The sequence below is a fragment of the Saimiri boliviensis genome, chromosome 1 (genome assembly GCF_048565385.1).
Source record: "Saimiri boliviensis isolate mSaiBol1 chromosome 1, mSaiBol1.pri, whole genome shotgun sequence".
Lineage (NCBI taxonomy): Eukaryota > Metazoa > Chordata > Mammalia > Primates > Cebidae > Saimiri > Saimiri boliviensis.
The window spans coordinates 209,239,621-209,254,652 of record NC_133449.1 but is presented as its reverse complement, the minus strand read 5'-3'; the positions used below and the strand labels follow the sequence as shown (position 1 = coordinate 209,254,652).

At 37.2% G+C, this 15,032-nt stretch overlaps 1 protein-coding gene across 1 annotated transcript in view; it reads left to right on the top strand.

Moving 5' to 3' along the window:
* The first annotated feature begins 5,704 nt into the window (after positions 1-5,704).
* FAM174A (family with sequence similarity 174 member A) overlaps positions 5,705-15,032 on the top strand; it is a 45,377-nt gene continuing 36,049 nt past the window's right edge. The window contains exon 1 of the mRNA XM_003920724.3: positions 5,705-6,348. Coding sequence (XP_003920773.1) covers positions 5,915-6,348 — 434 coding nt within the window. The 5' untranslated portion in view covers positions 5,705-5,914. The remainder of the gene's footprint in view (positions 6,349-15,032) is intronic.

Genomic DNA, 15,032 nt, shown 5'->3' with positions numbered 1-15,032 from the left:
AGGAATAGAAAACCAAGCATTGTATGTTCTCACTAATAAGTGGAACTAAGCTATGAGGATGCAAAGGCAAAAGAAAGATACATTGGACTTTGGAGATGTGGGGGAAAGGGTGCAGGTGGGGAGGCATAAAAGACTACACGTGGGTATAGTGTACACTGCTTGGTTGATGGGTGCACCAAAATCTCAGAAATCACCACTGAAGAACTTATTCATGTAACCGAACACTACCTGTTCCCCAAACACCTATTGAAATAAAAAAAATTTTAAAAAGATTTAATCTAAAAAGACAACAAGTACCATTATATCATGATGAAAGGATCAATTCAACAAGAAGAAATAACAATTCTAAACATATATGCACCTAGGTCTGGAGCTTCCAGATTCATAAAGCAATTACCACTAGATCTAAAAAAAGAGACAGACAGATACATAATATTAGTTGAATACTTCAGCACTCCACAAGCATTGAACAAATCATCAAGGCAGAAAATCAACAAAGAAATAATGAATTTAAATTGCACTCTAGAACAAATGGACCTAACAGATAGTTACAGAACACTCTAACGAAGAGGTGCTGAATATGCATTCTTCTCATCAGCACACAAAACATTCCCCAAGCACATGATGTAGTTTAAATGTTTACCCAGCATCACTGACATGCTTATTCAATCTGCCATAGCTTCTTGGTATACTTCTTGTTTTATCTTTTATTTTTTTGACTTAGATTGAAATTGAAGATACATACACTGCTCTTGGCCAACATCCTAGCCTAATGCCCTAAAACCTCTAGAAAGGGATTTGATTTACAATACCATATTACTAACTATATTCAATCCACTGTGCAATAGAACTTCAGAACTTATTGTTTCTAATTGTAATTTTTAATATCTCTGCAAAGCTAGAAGAAAGGAATTTGAATGCTCCCAACACACAAAAAAGACAAATGTTTGAGGTGATTAATATGCTAATTACCCTGATTTGATCATTACACAATGTATACATGTATCAACACATCGCACTGTACACTACAAAAATGTGAAATTATTGTCAATTAAAAATTTTTAAAAAGAGCTTTGACAAGTTTACGGAATACATATATATAACTATGAATAAAATTGTTATATGTATAATTAGATATATGTAAGAAAATATCACTCAATTAAAGAAAATAAGCTAAGGGAAATAGAACCTGGGAATTCCAGTGTTAATATCTACATTTTTCCAATGTTTTGTTTAACAACATCTCTGTTCATCATGAATGACAAGAGGATACTAATAAATATGCCAATCTTAGAAACATACACTGAACATCCTGTTACATGGTTACTGCATATTCTCTCACAGCAGCAGAATAAAGATGAAAAGCAAACTCTGTAATTTAAAGGCTTCCTGATTAATCTGAAGCCAAGACAAATATATGGGATGGAAAGAAAAAAAGACACATATTCAAGAATGATGCTGATCATAAGACACTATGTTAAAAATTATTTTACTTGTCACCAGAGAAAAAAATAATCCCATTCTAAGAATGCATTATTCTAAGCTTTTTGATAAACATTTTAAAAACATGTTGTGTGTGCTTTGATGTGATCAATTAATTCATTTATTCCTTCTTTCAATGGACCAAATCTGTACTGAGCACTACACGAATATCCCCAGTAACCTCTAAGGGTATTATAGCTGCTTTATACCCATAGTCATAAGGCAGTCTGCCCCACTTTCTGGCCGCATCAGCAAAGCTCTAAGTTGACATCTGAAAATGTCATATGTGTGGGGGATATGTGTGTGTATGCCACCTGAAAATTTGATATGTGTCTGTGGGGGTGTGTGTGTGTGTGTGTGTGTGTGTGCGCGTGCCATAGAATACCACTAAGCCAAAAAATAAAATAAAATAAAATCATGTATTTTGCATCAACAAGAATGGTACCAGAAATCATTATCCTTAGTGAAATCACTCAGATACAGAAAGGAAATAATTGCATGTTCTCACTTACAAGTGGGAGCTAAACAGTGAGTATACAGGTACACACAGAGTGAAATAATAGACATTGAAGACAACAAAAGGTGGAAGAGGAAGGGTGGTGAAGTTTAAAATACTACCTACTGGGTATAATGTACACTACTCAGGTGATGGGTACACTAAAAGCCCAAACTTCACCTCTACACAATACACCTATAGCACACAACCATAGTTGTATCCCTTAATCTATGAAAATAAAAACTTAAAGTAAAAAATATTTTTTAAAAAGATAAAAATTGTGAAATTCAAAGTTTCAGGTCCTTAATATCTTTGATAGTCCTCTGATCCTAGGAGACTGTGAGACAACTGGGATAAATTTTAACTAAACCTATAGCCTGGCACCAAATGCAGCTAAGGTTAGCTTAAGTTAGTCAACCACAGCTTGGCCAAAGACATAAAAGAAATAAATGCTGATTTGCTGTATGCCACTGATATTTCTATGGTTATTGGTTATGCCACATTATTCTAGCAATAGTTGGTTAAGCAGCTAGGATCAAATCATGGAAATACTTAAATAGGAGAATACAGTAATGTGGCAGTTAATAATCTGTCTCTGCAACTAGACTGCCAGAGTTCAATATTCAGTTCTATTGTTAATAATCATGAGAATTTTGGCCAAATTAATTACCCCATGTCTCAGTTTCTTCAAACGTAAAGTAAGAAAAATTATGGGGTATTTTTGAGGCTTAAACAAGTTAATCATTTAATATTTGATAGCACAATATCTGGTACATACTAAGTACTCAACTAGAATTCACGATCATTTTTCAATACAAGAATGAAAAGTTCAGCTTTTACTCGGCAGGCCAATAGTTTTTTATTTTCATGAAACATATTTGTTCTGTCAGCTATGTTACTGCTTTCCTTTAGAATTACGTTGGTCTTTTCCCAGTATGCAGATGAACTTAAGTAACTTGACACAAATTTCTCATTCTAAGAATTTCTTTTCCCTCATATGTTTATCTCTTGTGCTTGGTAACTTGTTTGCAAGCCAACTGATAAGAAGTAAATGAACAAGTATATTAAAATTAAGAGAAAAATTCATAAAAAATCAACTTTACTTAGTTTGAAAGATATTTTAAATGGATATTTGAGCTCAAAATTGTACTTTTTATCACAGAAGCAAAACAGAGTATTTTCTCCTAGGAAAATTTTTCATCATTCCTATGACAGGTTTCAATATGTCATCATATAATGATGTTTTACAAATAATATGGTATTCTAAAAAGAGCAAAATAACTTCCAGGTATGTTATCTGCTTAAGACCACTTTTGTTGAGAATTCAGTATCTCTGAAAAATCTGTTCATTTCTTGTTGTTGTTGTTTAGTTGGTTGGTTGCTATAGCAAGAGATATCTGCACTTAAAACGTTTACCTTGGCAGTAATACAGACAGTTTAAGTGAAGGCAGAAAGCGCTGGGCATCAAACAGTTTAGTATGTCGCCCTAAGAGCTCTAGAAGCCTATAGGAATGGATTAATGGGAAAAAAAGTTAGGGAAATGGACAGGATACGAAAATATCTGCAAGCAGGTAGTAAGGAAAAGGAAATAGATTCTTAAATTTCAGTGTACCTGAAAAATCACTCCAAGAGTTTGTTAAAAATGCATATATAGTCGATGTCCCCACTTCCAAAAATTCCGTCTAGAATTTCTGAAATAGTGATACAAAATATTAATTTTAACAAATTCCTTTTCTCATTTTGCTTTGGGTTGAAAGCTACATTTTGAGAAACATTAGAACATGCCTTTCCCTAACCATCTGGAAACATTAGTTTTACTCTAAGATTTCAGAATCATTTAGCACTTTGCATGTCCAAGTTACTGCCAAGGACTCCTGCAGATGGGAATTTGGGGTAATGATTGATACCTAGGCTTTATGCCTGCACATCTGGGAGAATAATGCCATTAATCACGATGAATAACACATGACAAAATCAGATTTTGGAAAGAAGGAAAGATAATGCACGTTTTCTTTTTTTCCTTTCCTTTTTTTTTTTTTTTTTTTTTTTTTTTTGACAAGTTGGATGTTGCACATTTTGGGGAGGTGGCATTAAATACTAACTTTATTCCATTTGGGGAGGGGGGTGGGGAGAAGCATTAAATACTAACTCTATTCCATTTGTAATGTGGAATGAAGTTCTGAGTAAGCAAGATGGGAAATCACCAGGGCTACTTTATTACTGATAAATGCCATTTGGAAGGTGACATTAGGTAGGGTGTACTACAAATGAGCTTCTTTACACTGAAACTCAACATTAAGATTCTTAATCCTTGCAATTCTGCCAGACAGAAGCAACCACTTCACCCTGCTCCCTGAAAGCAGCTAAAACCTGTCCACTCTACCTAAAAGAGCACTTTTCAAGATTTGTAGTATAGATGTTGTATGTTTCATTTTAAAAACACAATTCAGATTTCAAAATTAGTGTGATTATTATCACCACTTGAACCTAAGTTCTATGAAGCAAGGATCAGCCACATTTGTTCATTACTCAGTAATCAGAATGTAATCCCAGCACTTTGGAAGGCGGAGGCAGACAGATCACTAGAGGTCACGAGTTTCAGACCAGCCTGGCCAACATGGTAAAACCCAGTCTCCACTAAAATATAAAAATTAGTTGGGCGTGGTGGTGCATGCCTGTAATCCCAACTACTAAGGAGGCGGAGGCAGGAGAATCACTTGAACCCGGAAGGCAGAGGCTGCAGTGAGCCGAGATTGCGTCACTGCTCTCCAGCCTTGGTGACATAGCGAGATTCCATCTCTAAATAAATAAGAGTAGGAACTCTAAACAATTTGTTGAATAAAAACATTTTAATAAATTGGCAAATATTAATTTCTGATCTTGTTCAGATTTTTCGTTTTTTATCCACACAAATCGAAGTTCCACATTACCTAAGTCAAACAGACAAGGAAGACATTATTGAAGATTACTGGCAGTCGAGAAAGGGGATAGAACTCTTCTAAGCTCAATATTAAAAAAAAAAAAAAAAAAAAAAAAACAGTAGTGGAGAGTTTTTAAGAACTATGTTGGGAAGATCATGGGCTACCTGAGTTTGCTGATTGACGTTACCAAAAGGAAAAGTAAATTTTCTCCTCCACGAGAGGAGGTGATTTTACGATTTGAAGGGAGAAGCCCACAGCGGTTAGGCTCCTATCCTCCCACACAAAAGAGATGGCTCACTATCTTCCTTGCTGATTATATTTCAAAGGCACGGCTTCCATAACCTTGAGATAGTTTTCAACTACAAAACTGGCCACAACTTTTTAAAAACATTTACATCTGAAAAGGAGAGCGGGAAAAAAATTACAATGGTAAAGTTTACTAAAGTAAACCCTCTTTAGAAAGGGAGGTGAGGGACCCACACGCCTAAGGCTGGTAATCAAGCTGAGGAAACTAAGCCCCTACGGCTTACTGCTTAAATGTGTTATTGCAGTCTGACACCAATGAATTCAGATTATGAGCTCCCATTCTCCCAAGGTTCCTGCAGGAGAGAGTTGCTATACATGTTACACAATCTTTTTTTGTCTACTTACTTTGCTAATACGCATTCTCGACCGCTCCTCACTAACAGTGAAAAGAGCAAAGCTTCCAGAAGACAAACTCTTGCGCTTTCCACAAATGCGCGTGCGCACTCGGCGCTGGGCCTCTGACGTCACCGAGTGCACCCCTACAAGTTAGCAACCGAAGGCGTCCTTAGCAGCAGTGGCCGCTGAGATGTACGAACTTCCGGTTCTCCCGGTAGCTGCAGCTGCAAGAGCCTCTGCCACCTGCCACGACCGGGCCTCTCCCTGCCGTTTGGTCACCTCTTCTTCATTTTCCTCTGCGCCTATGGTCCCTCTTGGAGCCAGCGTGGCGGGCCCAGCGCCCCCCGGGTGGTGAGAGAGCAGTCTGGGAACGATGAAGGCCTCGCACTGCTGCTGCTGTCTCAGCCACCTCTTGGCTTCCGTCCTCCTCCTGCTGCTGCTGCCTGAGCTAAGCGCGCCCCTGGCAGTGCTGCTACAGGCAGCCGAAGCCGAGCCAGGTCCTGGGCCTCCTGACCCTAGACCACGGACATTGCCGCCGCTGCCACCGGGCCCTACCGCTGCCCAGCAGCCGGGCCGTGGTCTGGCTGAAGCTGCGGGGCCGCGGGGCTCCGAGGGCGGCAATGGCAGCAGCCCTGGGGCCGGGCTTGAGGCGGAGGATCACAGAGGGAAGGCCGGGGAAGGCTCGGTGGGTGGCGGCCTTGCTGTGAGCCCCAATCCTGGCGACAAGCCCATGACCCAGCGGGCCCTGACAGTGCTGATGGTGGTGAGCGGCGCGGTGCTGGTGTACTTCGTGGTCAGGACGGTCAGGTGAGGCAAAGCCTCGGTGGGGCTCCGTGGGCCTGAGCTGCTCAGGCCAGTGATGTCCTCCAGCAAGGCTGACTTCTGTCACCCTTTCCCTGTTCCCCAACATCAGGGGTTCCTGCCTAAGAATGTCACTTGACTGTCTTAAAGGCTTGTTACCTTTGGGGCAGTTTAAACCTACAACTAATTGCTGCCTTTTGTTTATAAATTAGCGCCCTACCTCCAAATCTCTTCATCTGACCTAGGACCCACGACCCACGTCAGCCTCAAAGGGCACCCTTTCTCTGAAGGAAAGATAATCTTTATTCCCTTGAATTTCGACAACTCTGTCTTGTAAAATACTTCTACTTTTCTACTCTACATTTTGCCAATGGTCAAAATTTTGCCAATCAGAATGCAAAGTCTTTAAAAACAGGCTATCTAGTAGGTTTGTGAGTCTTATAAATTCTTGTACAGTGCTGCCACTTAATAGGAAATTAATATGTATTTGAGTGGATTGATAGAAGTGTAGAGGTGCCTTATTATGGATATTTTATTTTTATAAAATTCGGGAGAAGAAAAGTTCTTCCTTACCATCAGTGTTTCCTAGTATTAGCCTTTAATCTGCCACGTAGGTAATTCGCTTATACCTAATTACTTGAGAATCGCCTTCCTGAAGAGTTGACAAAAAGAGCCAAGACCTCGGCCGGGCGCGGTGGCTCAAGCCTGTAATCCCAGCACTTTGGGAGGCCGAGGCGGGTGGATCACGAGGTCAACAGATCGAGACCATCCTGGTCAACATGGTGAAACCCCGTCTCTACTAAAAATACAAAAACTAGCTGGGCGTGGTGGCACATGCCTGTAATCCCAGCTACTCAGGAGGCTGAGGCAGGAGAATTGCCTGAGCCCAGGAGGCGGAGGTTGTGGTGAGCCGAGACCGCGCCATTGCACTCCAGCCTGGGTAACAAGAGCGAAACTCCGTCTCAAAAAAAAAAAAAAAAAGAGCCAAGACCTCACAATTAGGAGATGCCAGCAAAGAATCAAGGTGAAGGAAAGCTGTTTAGCAGTTTCCTTCATTGTAAAATAAATGTAGAGGGTAAGTTTGCAGATTGTGCTGTTTTTTTTGTTTTCCAAATTACTTCACATTTTTCCCATAATTACGTTCTGTATTATAATTTAAAGTATTTCTTTTAACTGATTATTTAAAGCAAAAGTTTCCCTTTAAACAAGTCATTATTATCATGAATGGAAAACCAACATCACTTGGCTGGTTACAAAATAGTGTAAGCCAGAGGTCCTTGACATGTGGGCCAGGGAACCACAGAGGTGGGAGTTTCACTTAGACCTCTTAGACCTCTTCAGGGTATCTACAATATTAAAATTGTTTTCAAAATAATACATGCTGTTAAAGGCCTTACAAATAGTTGATAGATATTGTTTCGGATTCCACATTGCAACTAACTTTTAAGAAACTGCTCGTCAAGTTTTGGTGTAGTAGTATGAAAAAGAAATAACCAGTAGTATATAAAAAGGCTATTAAAACGTTTCCTTCTATTAAAAGTTTATATCCGTGTGAAGATGGAATTACTTTGTATGTTTCAACCGAACAACACATTGCAAAGGATTTAATGGAGAAGTAAATATAAAAATCTGTTTCCTATTTTTGTTTCTACTTTTTACCAACTTCTATCACCTTAAGCCAGATATTAAAGGGATTTGGAAATAAAAATCTAAATGTCATTCTTTTTACATTTTTTTCTCTTTTGAAAATATAGTTACTTTTCATGGGAGTTATGTTAACCTGTAATGTGTTTACTCATATTATTTTAAATCAGTTGATATGTATAGGTTTTCTCCAGTTTAATTAATATATTAAAAGTTGATATGTGTAATTCACATCATTGTAAGTTCTTTCAGAGTCCTGAGTAATTTTAAGAATGTAAAGAAATCCAAAACATTTGAGAACCACGGGTATAAGCAATATTATTCAAGCTAGATAATGTTGGTTTACAAGGCTAGCAAATCTGTGCTCACACTCTGTTAAAGAAGTTAGAAAATGTTCTGGAAGTGTTTAAAACATATTACCACCAAATTGAGATTTTCTTCTTGATATAAAAAAAGATTAAAAGAATATTAAAACAAATTATTTTCTTCGCTATATAACTAATGTTTAATGCTGTCTGTATATAGTTCCTATAGAATGGATATTTAATGCTGTCTGTATATAGTTCCTATAAAAATGCATGGCCTCTTTAGTGTTGTATCTCTTCAACATATAAATTATGAGTATAATGATAATTTGGTGGAGAAATTCCTTGCTTGTTTTTCCTTTTGCTTCCCCTTTTTAATAATTTTAAATACACATATTTATTGCCGTTGATTTTCTGTCATTACTGTTGTAAAACTTGGACAGATATAGTCTTTCCAATCAGATTTTATTTGATGACTCAGAAACATGATATGTGTTAACAGCCAAATTCTGAACTGTGGCTAATAAAAACTACTTTCTTTAACCAGCATGTAACACATTCATGCAGTCCGAGTCCTACATTTAGATGGCTGCCTGGCATCCAAGGCTTGATTGATGCCAACAGTGTCTGGGCATTGTTTAGAACTCATACTTTTTGCTTCCAGATTATCATTTTCTTCATTATTTTGGTGAATGCTCATTTTGGCTCCCATTTCAAAACTATGTGTGACAGTGCAGTGAAATTAGTTATTTGTGCCAAGGGAAAAGAATGGGCCAAAATCATTATTTTCTTAACTGATTTGAGGTGATGCGGAAAATATTTTACTTGTAAAATGTTATTACATTGAACTCTAGGAGACTTTCAAATTGTTTTGTTTTCAGCTTAATTCAGTTATAATGAATATGTGGGTAGCAGTAACTTCCTTTTGGAGTAAACATTCCAAAGAACAGTCAGATTCTCCCTGTAAAATATATACACGTACAAGGAACACAGTAGGGACAAAGTAGATTTCCTAAAATGAACACAACCTCTATGAGAAAAGATTTGTCTGTTTTAATCTCCCTTTTATCCTCAGTGCCAAACATCATGTGCAGCATATGGTGGGCACTGAATAAGTGAATGAGCACTCTTCCTCCATTATATTGCTGAACAGGTAGGTGGTAAGGATTTGGAAATTTAAGAATAATTGCTACTTACTGATTGAACAAAGAAATGTGAAGATCTAAATTAATACTTATATTTCCTTCCTCTCAGTAGGACATTCTCCCCACAGTTTTGTATAAGGCTGGGGGTAAGGGGAAATCACTCTAGATGGTTGTTAGTTTGAGCATGTATGATAATTATATAAAAGCAATTTTTGTCATAATTGAATAATGATTCTTACCTTAAAAGCAGGGAATTATTTCCTTTTTCATGCCATGCCACTGATGATTTTTCACTATTTATTCAGTTTGGTATATTGGAAGGAAATCAAGGCTTAGAGTTTACCCCTCTACTTAAAAAAAAAAAAAAAAAAAAAAAAAAAAAAAAAAAAAAAAAAAAAAAAAAACACCTCTATGCTCTTTAGCAAGTGTCTTTCCAATTTCAAGAAAATATGATGCTCATGCTCATGTGATGGAGATGAGCATGAAATTTATCATGGTAGTCTTTATTTAAGCAGTGGATATTTATTCAGCTGACCAGTACTGGACACTGGGAATACAGTTTTGAGCAAAACAAGCATTTCGGCTTCCACAACCTATAATAGAGAAGCAGAGGGGTGTTAATCAAATAATCACTAAGATAAGTACATAAAGGGTGCTATGAAAAGGTATTAAAATGCAGATCCTACTAATACATAGTGTATAGGAAATACACATTATTAAGTTACTTTGAATGCTTAACCCACTCTATAAGCTAAGACACAACATTAGGTTTTTTCAAAGAACCATACTTTGTAACTGAAAGATTATTTTTGAGGTTTTACTTACCATCCTAATAGCTGATAGTTATTAATTGATAATTTATATGTCAGATATAATGTCACATACTTTATGTGCATTTTCAAATTCTTGGAAAAACCTTCAAAGTAAGTAATATTATTCTTGCTAAGGAAATTTAGGCTGAGCAGGGTTAAATAATTTGCCCGAGGGTGTGCGTGTAGGACCTGCTGGAATTTACCTAACATGCTCACCCATCATGCCACTTCTTGTAATCTTTTAAAGTAACCAATTTAAAGTGATATTGCACATAAAGATGGCTAGCTTATTTATGGAGAAAAATAACGTGTATAGTATGTGCCCAGTGCCTTTTGGTTTAAAACATATGATTTTGTTGGATGTTAAACCTCCAAATTTTACTTTTTAAAAAAAATCAGTTAACATTTATTGATTATCATGTTTGTACCAAGGTGAAATAATTTAGTTTCCTACCTCAACTCCTTATATTCCTTCCCTCATCCAAAGATTTTCCTGATTTGCTAGACATAGTCAGGGAATGGTAATATTTTAAAGAAACATCTGTTAATATGGTCACACATATTTCCACCTTAGTGAAGCAAGTCACTAATGATTTATGCATATGAGTTTAATAACCATTTCTCTTTTTCTGGTTACTTCAGCATATGCGTTAAGTTTTTTTTTCCTCCTACAAGTCCTATGTTCTAGCCCTATTTTCAAAATTATAAAACATCCCTGGAAATCACTTAAGTTAAGCAAAACCAGGAGTACTTTTGACTAACCATTTGTGTATTTAATGACTGTCACTAATTGAGTAAATATTATTTACCACCTATTATGTGCCAGTACTAAGCTCTGTGATGAGGATTAGTAGTGCACAAGGAAAATCCCTGCCTTCATGGAACTTCAATTATAATTGTTTATATATCCTTAGAAAGTGGAGTTTTCCTAACATGTAAATTGTCCTGGTTTGCCAATATTTATTTAGCCAAGCAGTTTATGTTAAATGTTTTGCATATAAAGAGACCCAGAAACTTGGAAATGTATTTAACAAGTACAAGTTCTCAAGTCATGGATTTTTTTTTGCAGTGATGAAACTTCCTTTCACAAAATGTTTACTCATACACTTAAAATATTGTGAAGTATCAAGTTAGTTGTGTGTCAACTGCCAAAATACCAAGATGATGACATGACTGACATAGGGATCAGTGTAAAGTGATAACACAGTGCTCTGTTTTTAAGTGATATTTGTTATGTGTGCAGTTCTAGGAGGTAAAAGTGAAGATGTGCTAATTTGTTGGGGGTGTTGAGGCCAGAGCAGTGCTCCCTAACCTTCCTCATATAATGCCACACATAGAGATCTTTATTGGGTAAATGTATGAGACTACCTACCCTGATATCCACCTGTGACCCTGCCTAGTGCTCTCAAGAGCTAAGGAGATCTTTGTCTCACTATATCAATAACCATTTGCTTGTATGGCACCTTGGCTGGGGAGATTTGTAGGGCAATACTGAATGTGGACTATGTAAAGTAGTTTGATAAGTTATCATATACGAACTACCTTTAAACCCACAGAAATCTGTTTCTGATAAATTTGAATGTTATATCTCTCAAACTGTTCTGAACATTAGGACTTCAAAGATAATAAAGACATCATGTTTATGTTCAAGGAGCTTATCTAGTGGAGGAGCACCACTGCTTTTTTTGGTAATAAACTGAACTTTTGAGAATATGGCAGCAAGAGATCAAGCTATTTGGAGAAGGCTGCTCTTGAATCTCATTCCCATTGGACAAGGCTAGTTGAAAAGTCACTTATGGCATAGCAAAAACTATTATATTCGTATAGAAGTCTGAAATCTTTAACTCTAGTCAGCATGAATCTTTTACGAACTTGCCCTGATAACCGAATCTGTTTTCAGTTGACCTTTACTTATTGGATATATTTCATTTCACTCTTAACTGTGTGGCCAGGGAGAAGTATTAGATGAGAGCTATAGAAAGGGGCACATTTAAGAATGGACTATCCAGTTTTGTTTAAATGCCAGTAATGGGGAAAGAGCCAGGACAGAAGGAAATATTGAAGATATGGGAAAGGAAGATTGAGAAGACAGGAATCAATAAAGCTCTTGCCATAGGACCGGAGAGAGGTTCTCCATTGAAATGTTTCTAGTTCCATACCTTTCATTCTCTCTTAATATTTTTTGCAGTTTGGCTTCTAATTTTAGCACTCTAGAATTACTCATGCAGAAGATGATTAATAACCACATTGTCTCAGTTTCATGGATATTTTCCCCTCTTTTCTGTAGCACTCAGTGTACTAGTTCTTACTTTGGCTTCTGAGACATCTCTTCAGATTTTCTTCTTACCTCCTTGAGTATTTCATCCCCAGCTTCTTCGTGAATTTCTTATTCCATGAACTCTTCTTCCTAATTAGGACTCTCTTACAACACTAATGTCTAGAGAGTAGGGTCTCTATCTTACTCATCTTTGGCCCCTAAAGGCCCAGTCTAGTTCCTAGAATACACAGAGATCCATTGAATTTTTGTGGAAGAGAAAGACTTTCACCTCCCAACTGTCAGTGTTTTCTGGGCCCTTTCTTAAACTTTTTCTGCTTTCACTGTCCATGTTCCCTGGGTGATCCGTCAAAAATTCTTTTCCTTGATGGCTACCACTAAGCTGTTAATTGCTTTCTGAATTACTGATATGTATAGCCAACCAACTTCTTACTGGATAGATGATTCAGACTTGTTTTCAAGTTTAAGCTTGAAACAATCATTTTTATCCCTGGACAAATCTTGTTGCATGCTCTTTATAAGGTGAATAACACCATCATCTACACAGTTTCTCAAATGAGAAACCTGAGCCATCCCATGTCTCTCTTTTGCTTACGATTTACATACAGTCATCCAATTTCAATTGTTAACAATTTCTTGACTACATAACTGCTTTGTGAGCTCAACTAACCTTCTATTAGTTTAGATTCACATCACTAGATTTTTGTGCAATTGTTTCTAACTTTTCTCCACTTTAACTGTCTCTTTTTCAATTTATCATCCACACTGAACAGATGGTGTTCCCTCTGAGATGTAAATCTGTCATGCTATGTGTGTGCTTATAATCCTTTATTGCTATACTGTCCAATGTGGTAGCCACTAGGTACAGGTGGCTATTTAAAAACTTACATTAGTTGGGTACAGTGGCTTATGTTTTCAATCCCAACACTTTGTGAGACCAAGGTGGGAGAACCTCTTGAGTGCAGGAGTTTGAGACCAGCTTGGGCAACATAGTGAAACCCTATCAAAAAAATAAATTAATTAAAAAAAATATATATATATATATGAGAACACTTGTGTATGTATACATGTATATATGTGTATGTGTAAAAAGTATATATGTGTGTGTATGTGTGTGTGTGTGTGTGTGTGTGTGTGTGTATGTTAACTGGGTATGGTGGTGCAGGCCTGTAAGTTCCAGCTGCTTGGGAGACTGAAGTGGGAGGATCATTCAACCCTAGGATATCAAGACTGCAGTGTGTCATGATCACACTGCGCTACTGCACTCTACCCTTAGTGACAGAGTAAGACCTTGTCTAAAACAAACAAACAAAACCCAAGTTGATGAAAAATAAAATGTAAAATTCCAGTTCATTAGATACACTAGCTACATTTTTTTTATTTATTTATGTATTTAGAGATAAGGTCTGGCTCAGCTCACTGTAATCTCTGTCTTCCAGGTTCAAGCCATTCACCCACCTCAACCTCCCAAGCAGGTGGGACTACAGGTGCATACCATCACACCTGGCTAATTAATGTATTTTTTATAGAGATTTGGTTTTGCCATGTTGCCCAAGCTAGTCTTGAACTAGTGAGCTGAAGTGGTCTGCCTACCTTGGCTTCCTAAAGTGCTGGGATTACATGTGTGACCCACTTCACCTGGCCGACTGGCCACATTTTAAGAACTAAATAATCACGTGTTGTTAGTGGCAACTATATTGGACAGAACAATGCAGAATATGTCCATCATTGCAGAAAGTTCTGTTGGGCAGCACAGTTCTATGGCATTTCGTGGGATAATGTTCATACTCTTTAGTTTAGTATTTAATTCTCTCCTTAATCAGATTCTTTCTCATCATTTTTTTTGTTTTATATTGTGTTCCAGCCTCTAGTGCACTACATTTTTATGGAAGTACATTTTTCAAGGAGTGGAATTCTTTGCATTCATTCTTTTTTTCTTCTCTTGTTTAACTCCTGGTTGTCTTTGAAGATGAAATGGAACATGTACTCTACTGGGAAATCCCTGTGATACCAGACCATTTTGAGAATACCTGTTATGACATTATTTCCAGTGGACTATAATAGTTGGTTCTGTTACACTGTTTGTTTTTTATGCCTTATTTAGAAAATAGTAGAATTTCACATTTTCTGAATTAATATCAAAAGGAAATTAGAAATAATGTATCAGGTTGGGCGTGGCAGCTTACACCTGTAATTCCAGCATTTTGAGATTCCAAGGCAAGAGAACTGCTTGAGTGCAGGGGTCAAGACCAGCAACATAGCAAGACCTCATCTCTGCTAAAATAATACAAAAAATAATAATAACTGTGGTGACCTGTGGTCCCAACTCAGGAGACTGAAGTGAATTACTGGAGCCTAGGAGATCAAGGCTGCAGTGAGCCCTGTTCGCACCACTGCATTCCAGCCTAGGAAACAGATGAGATCCTGTCAAAAAAAAAAAGAGAGAAGGAAGGAGAAGGAAGAAAGAGAAAGGAGAGGAATAAAAACCAAAATAATATATAAGAAATCA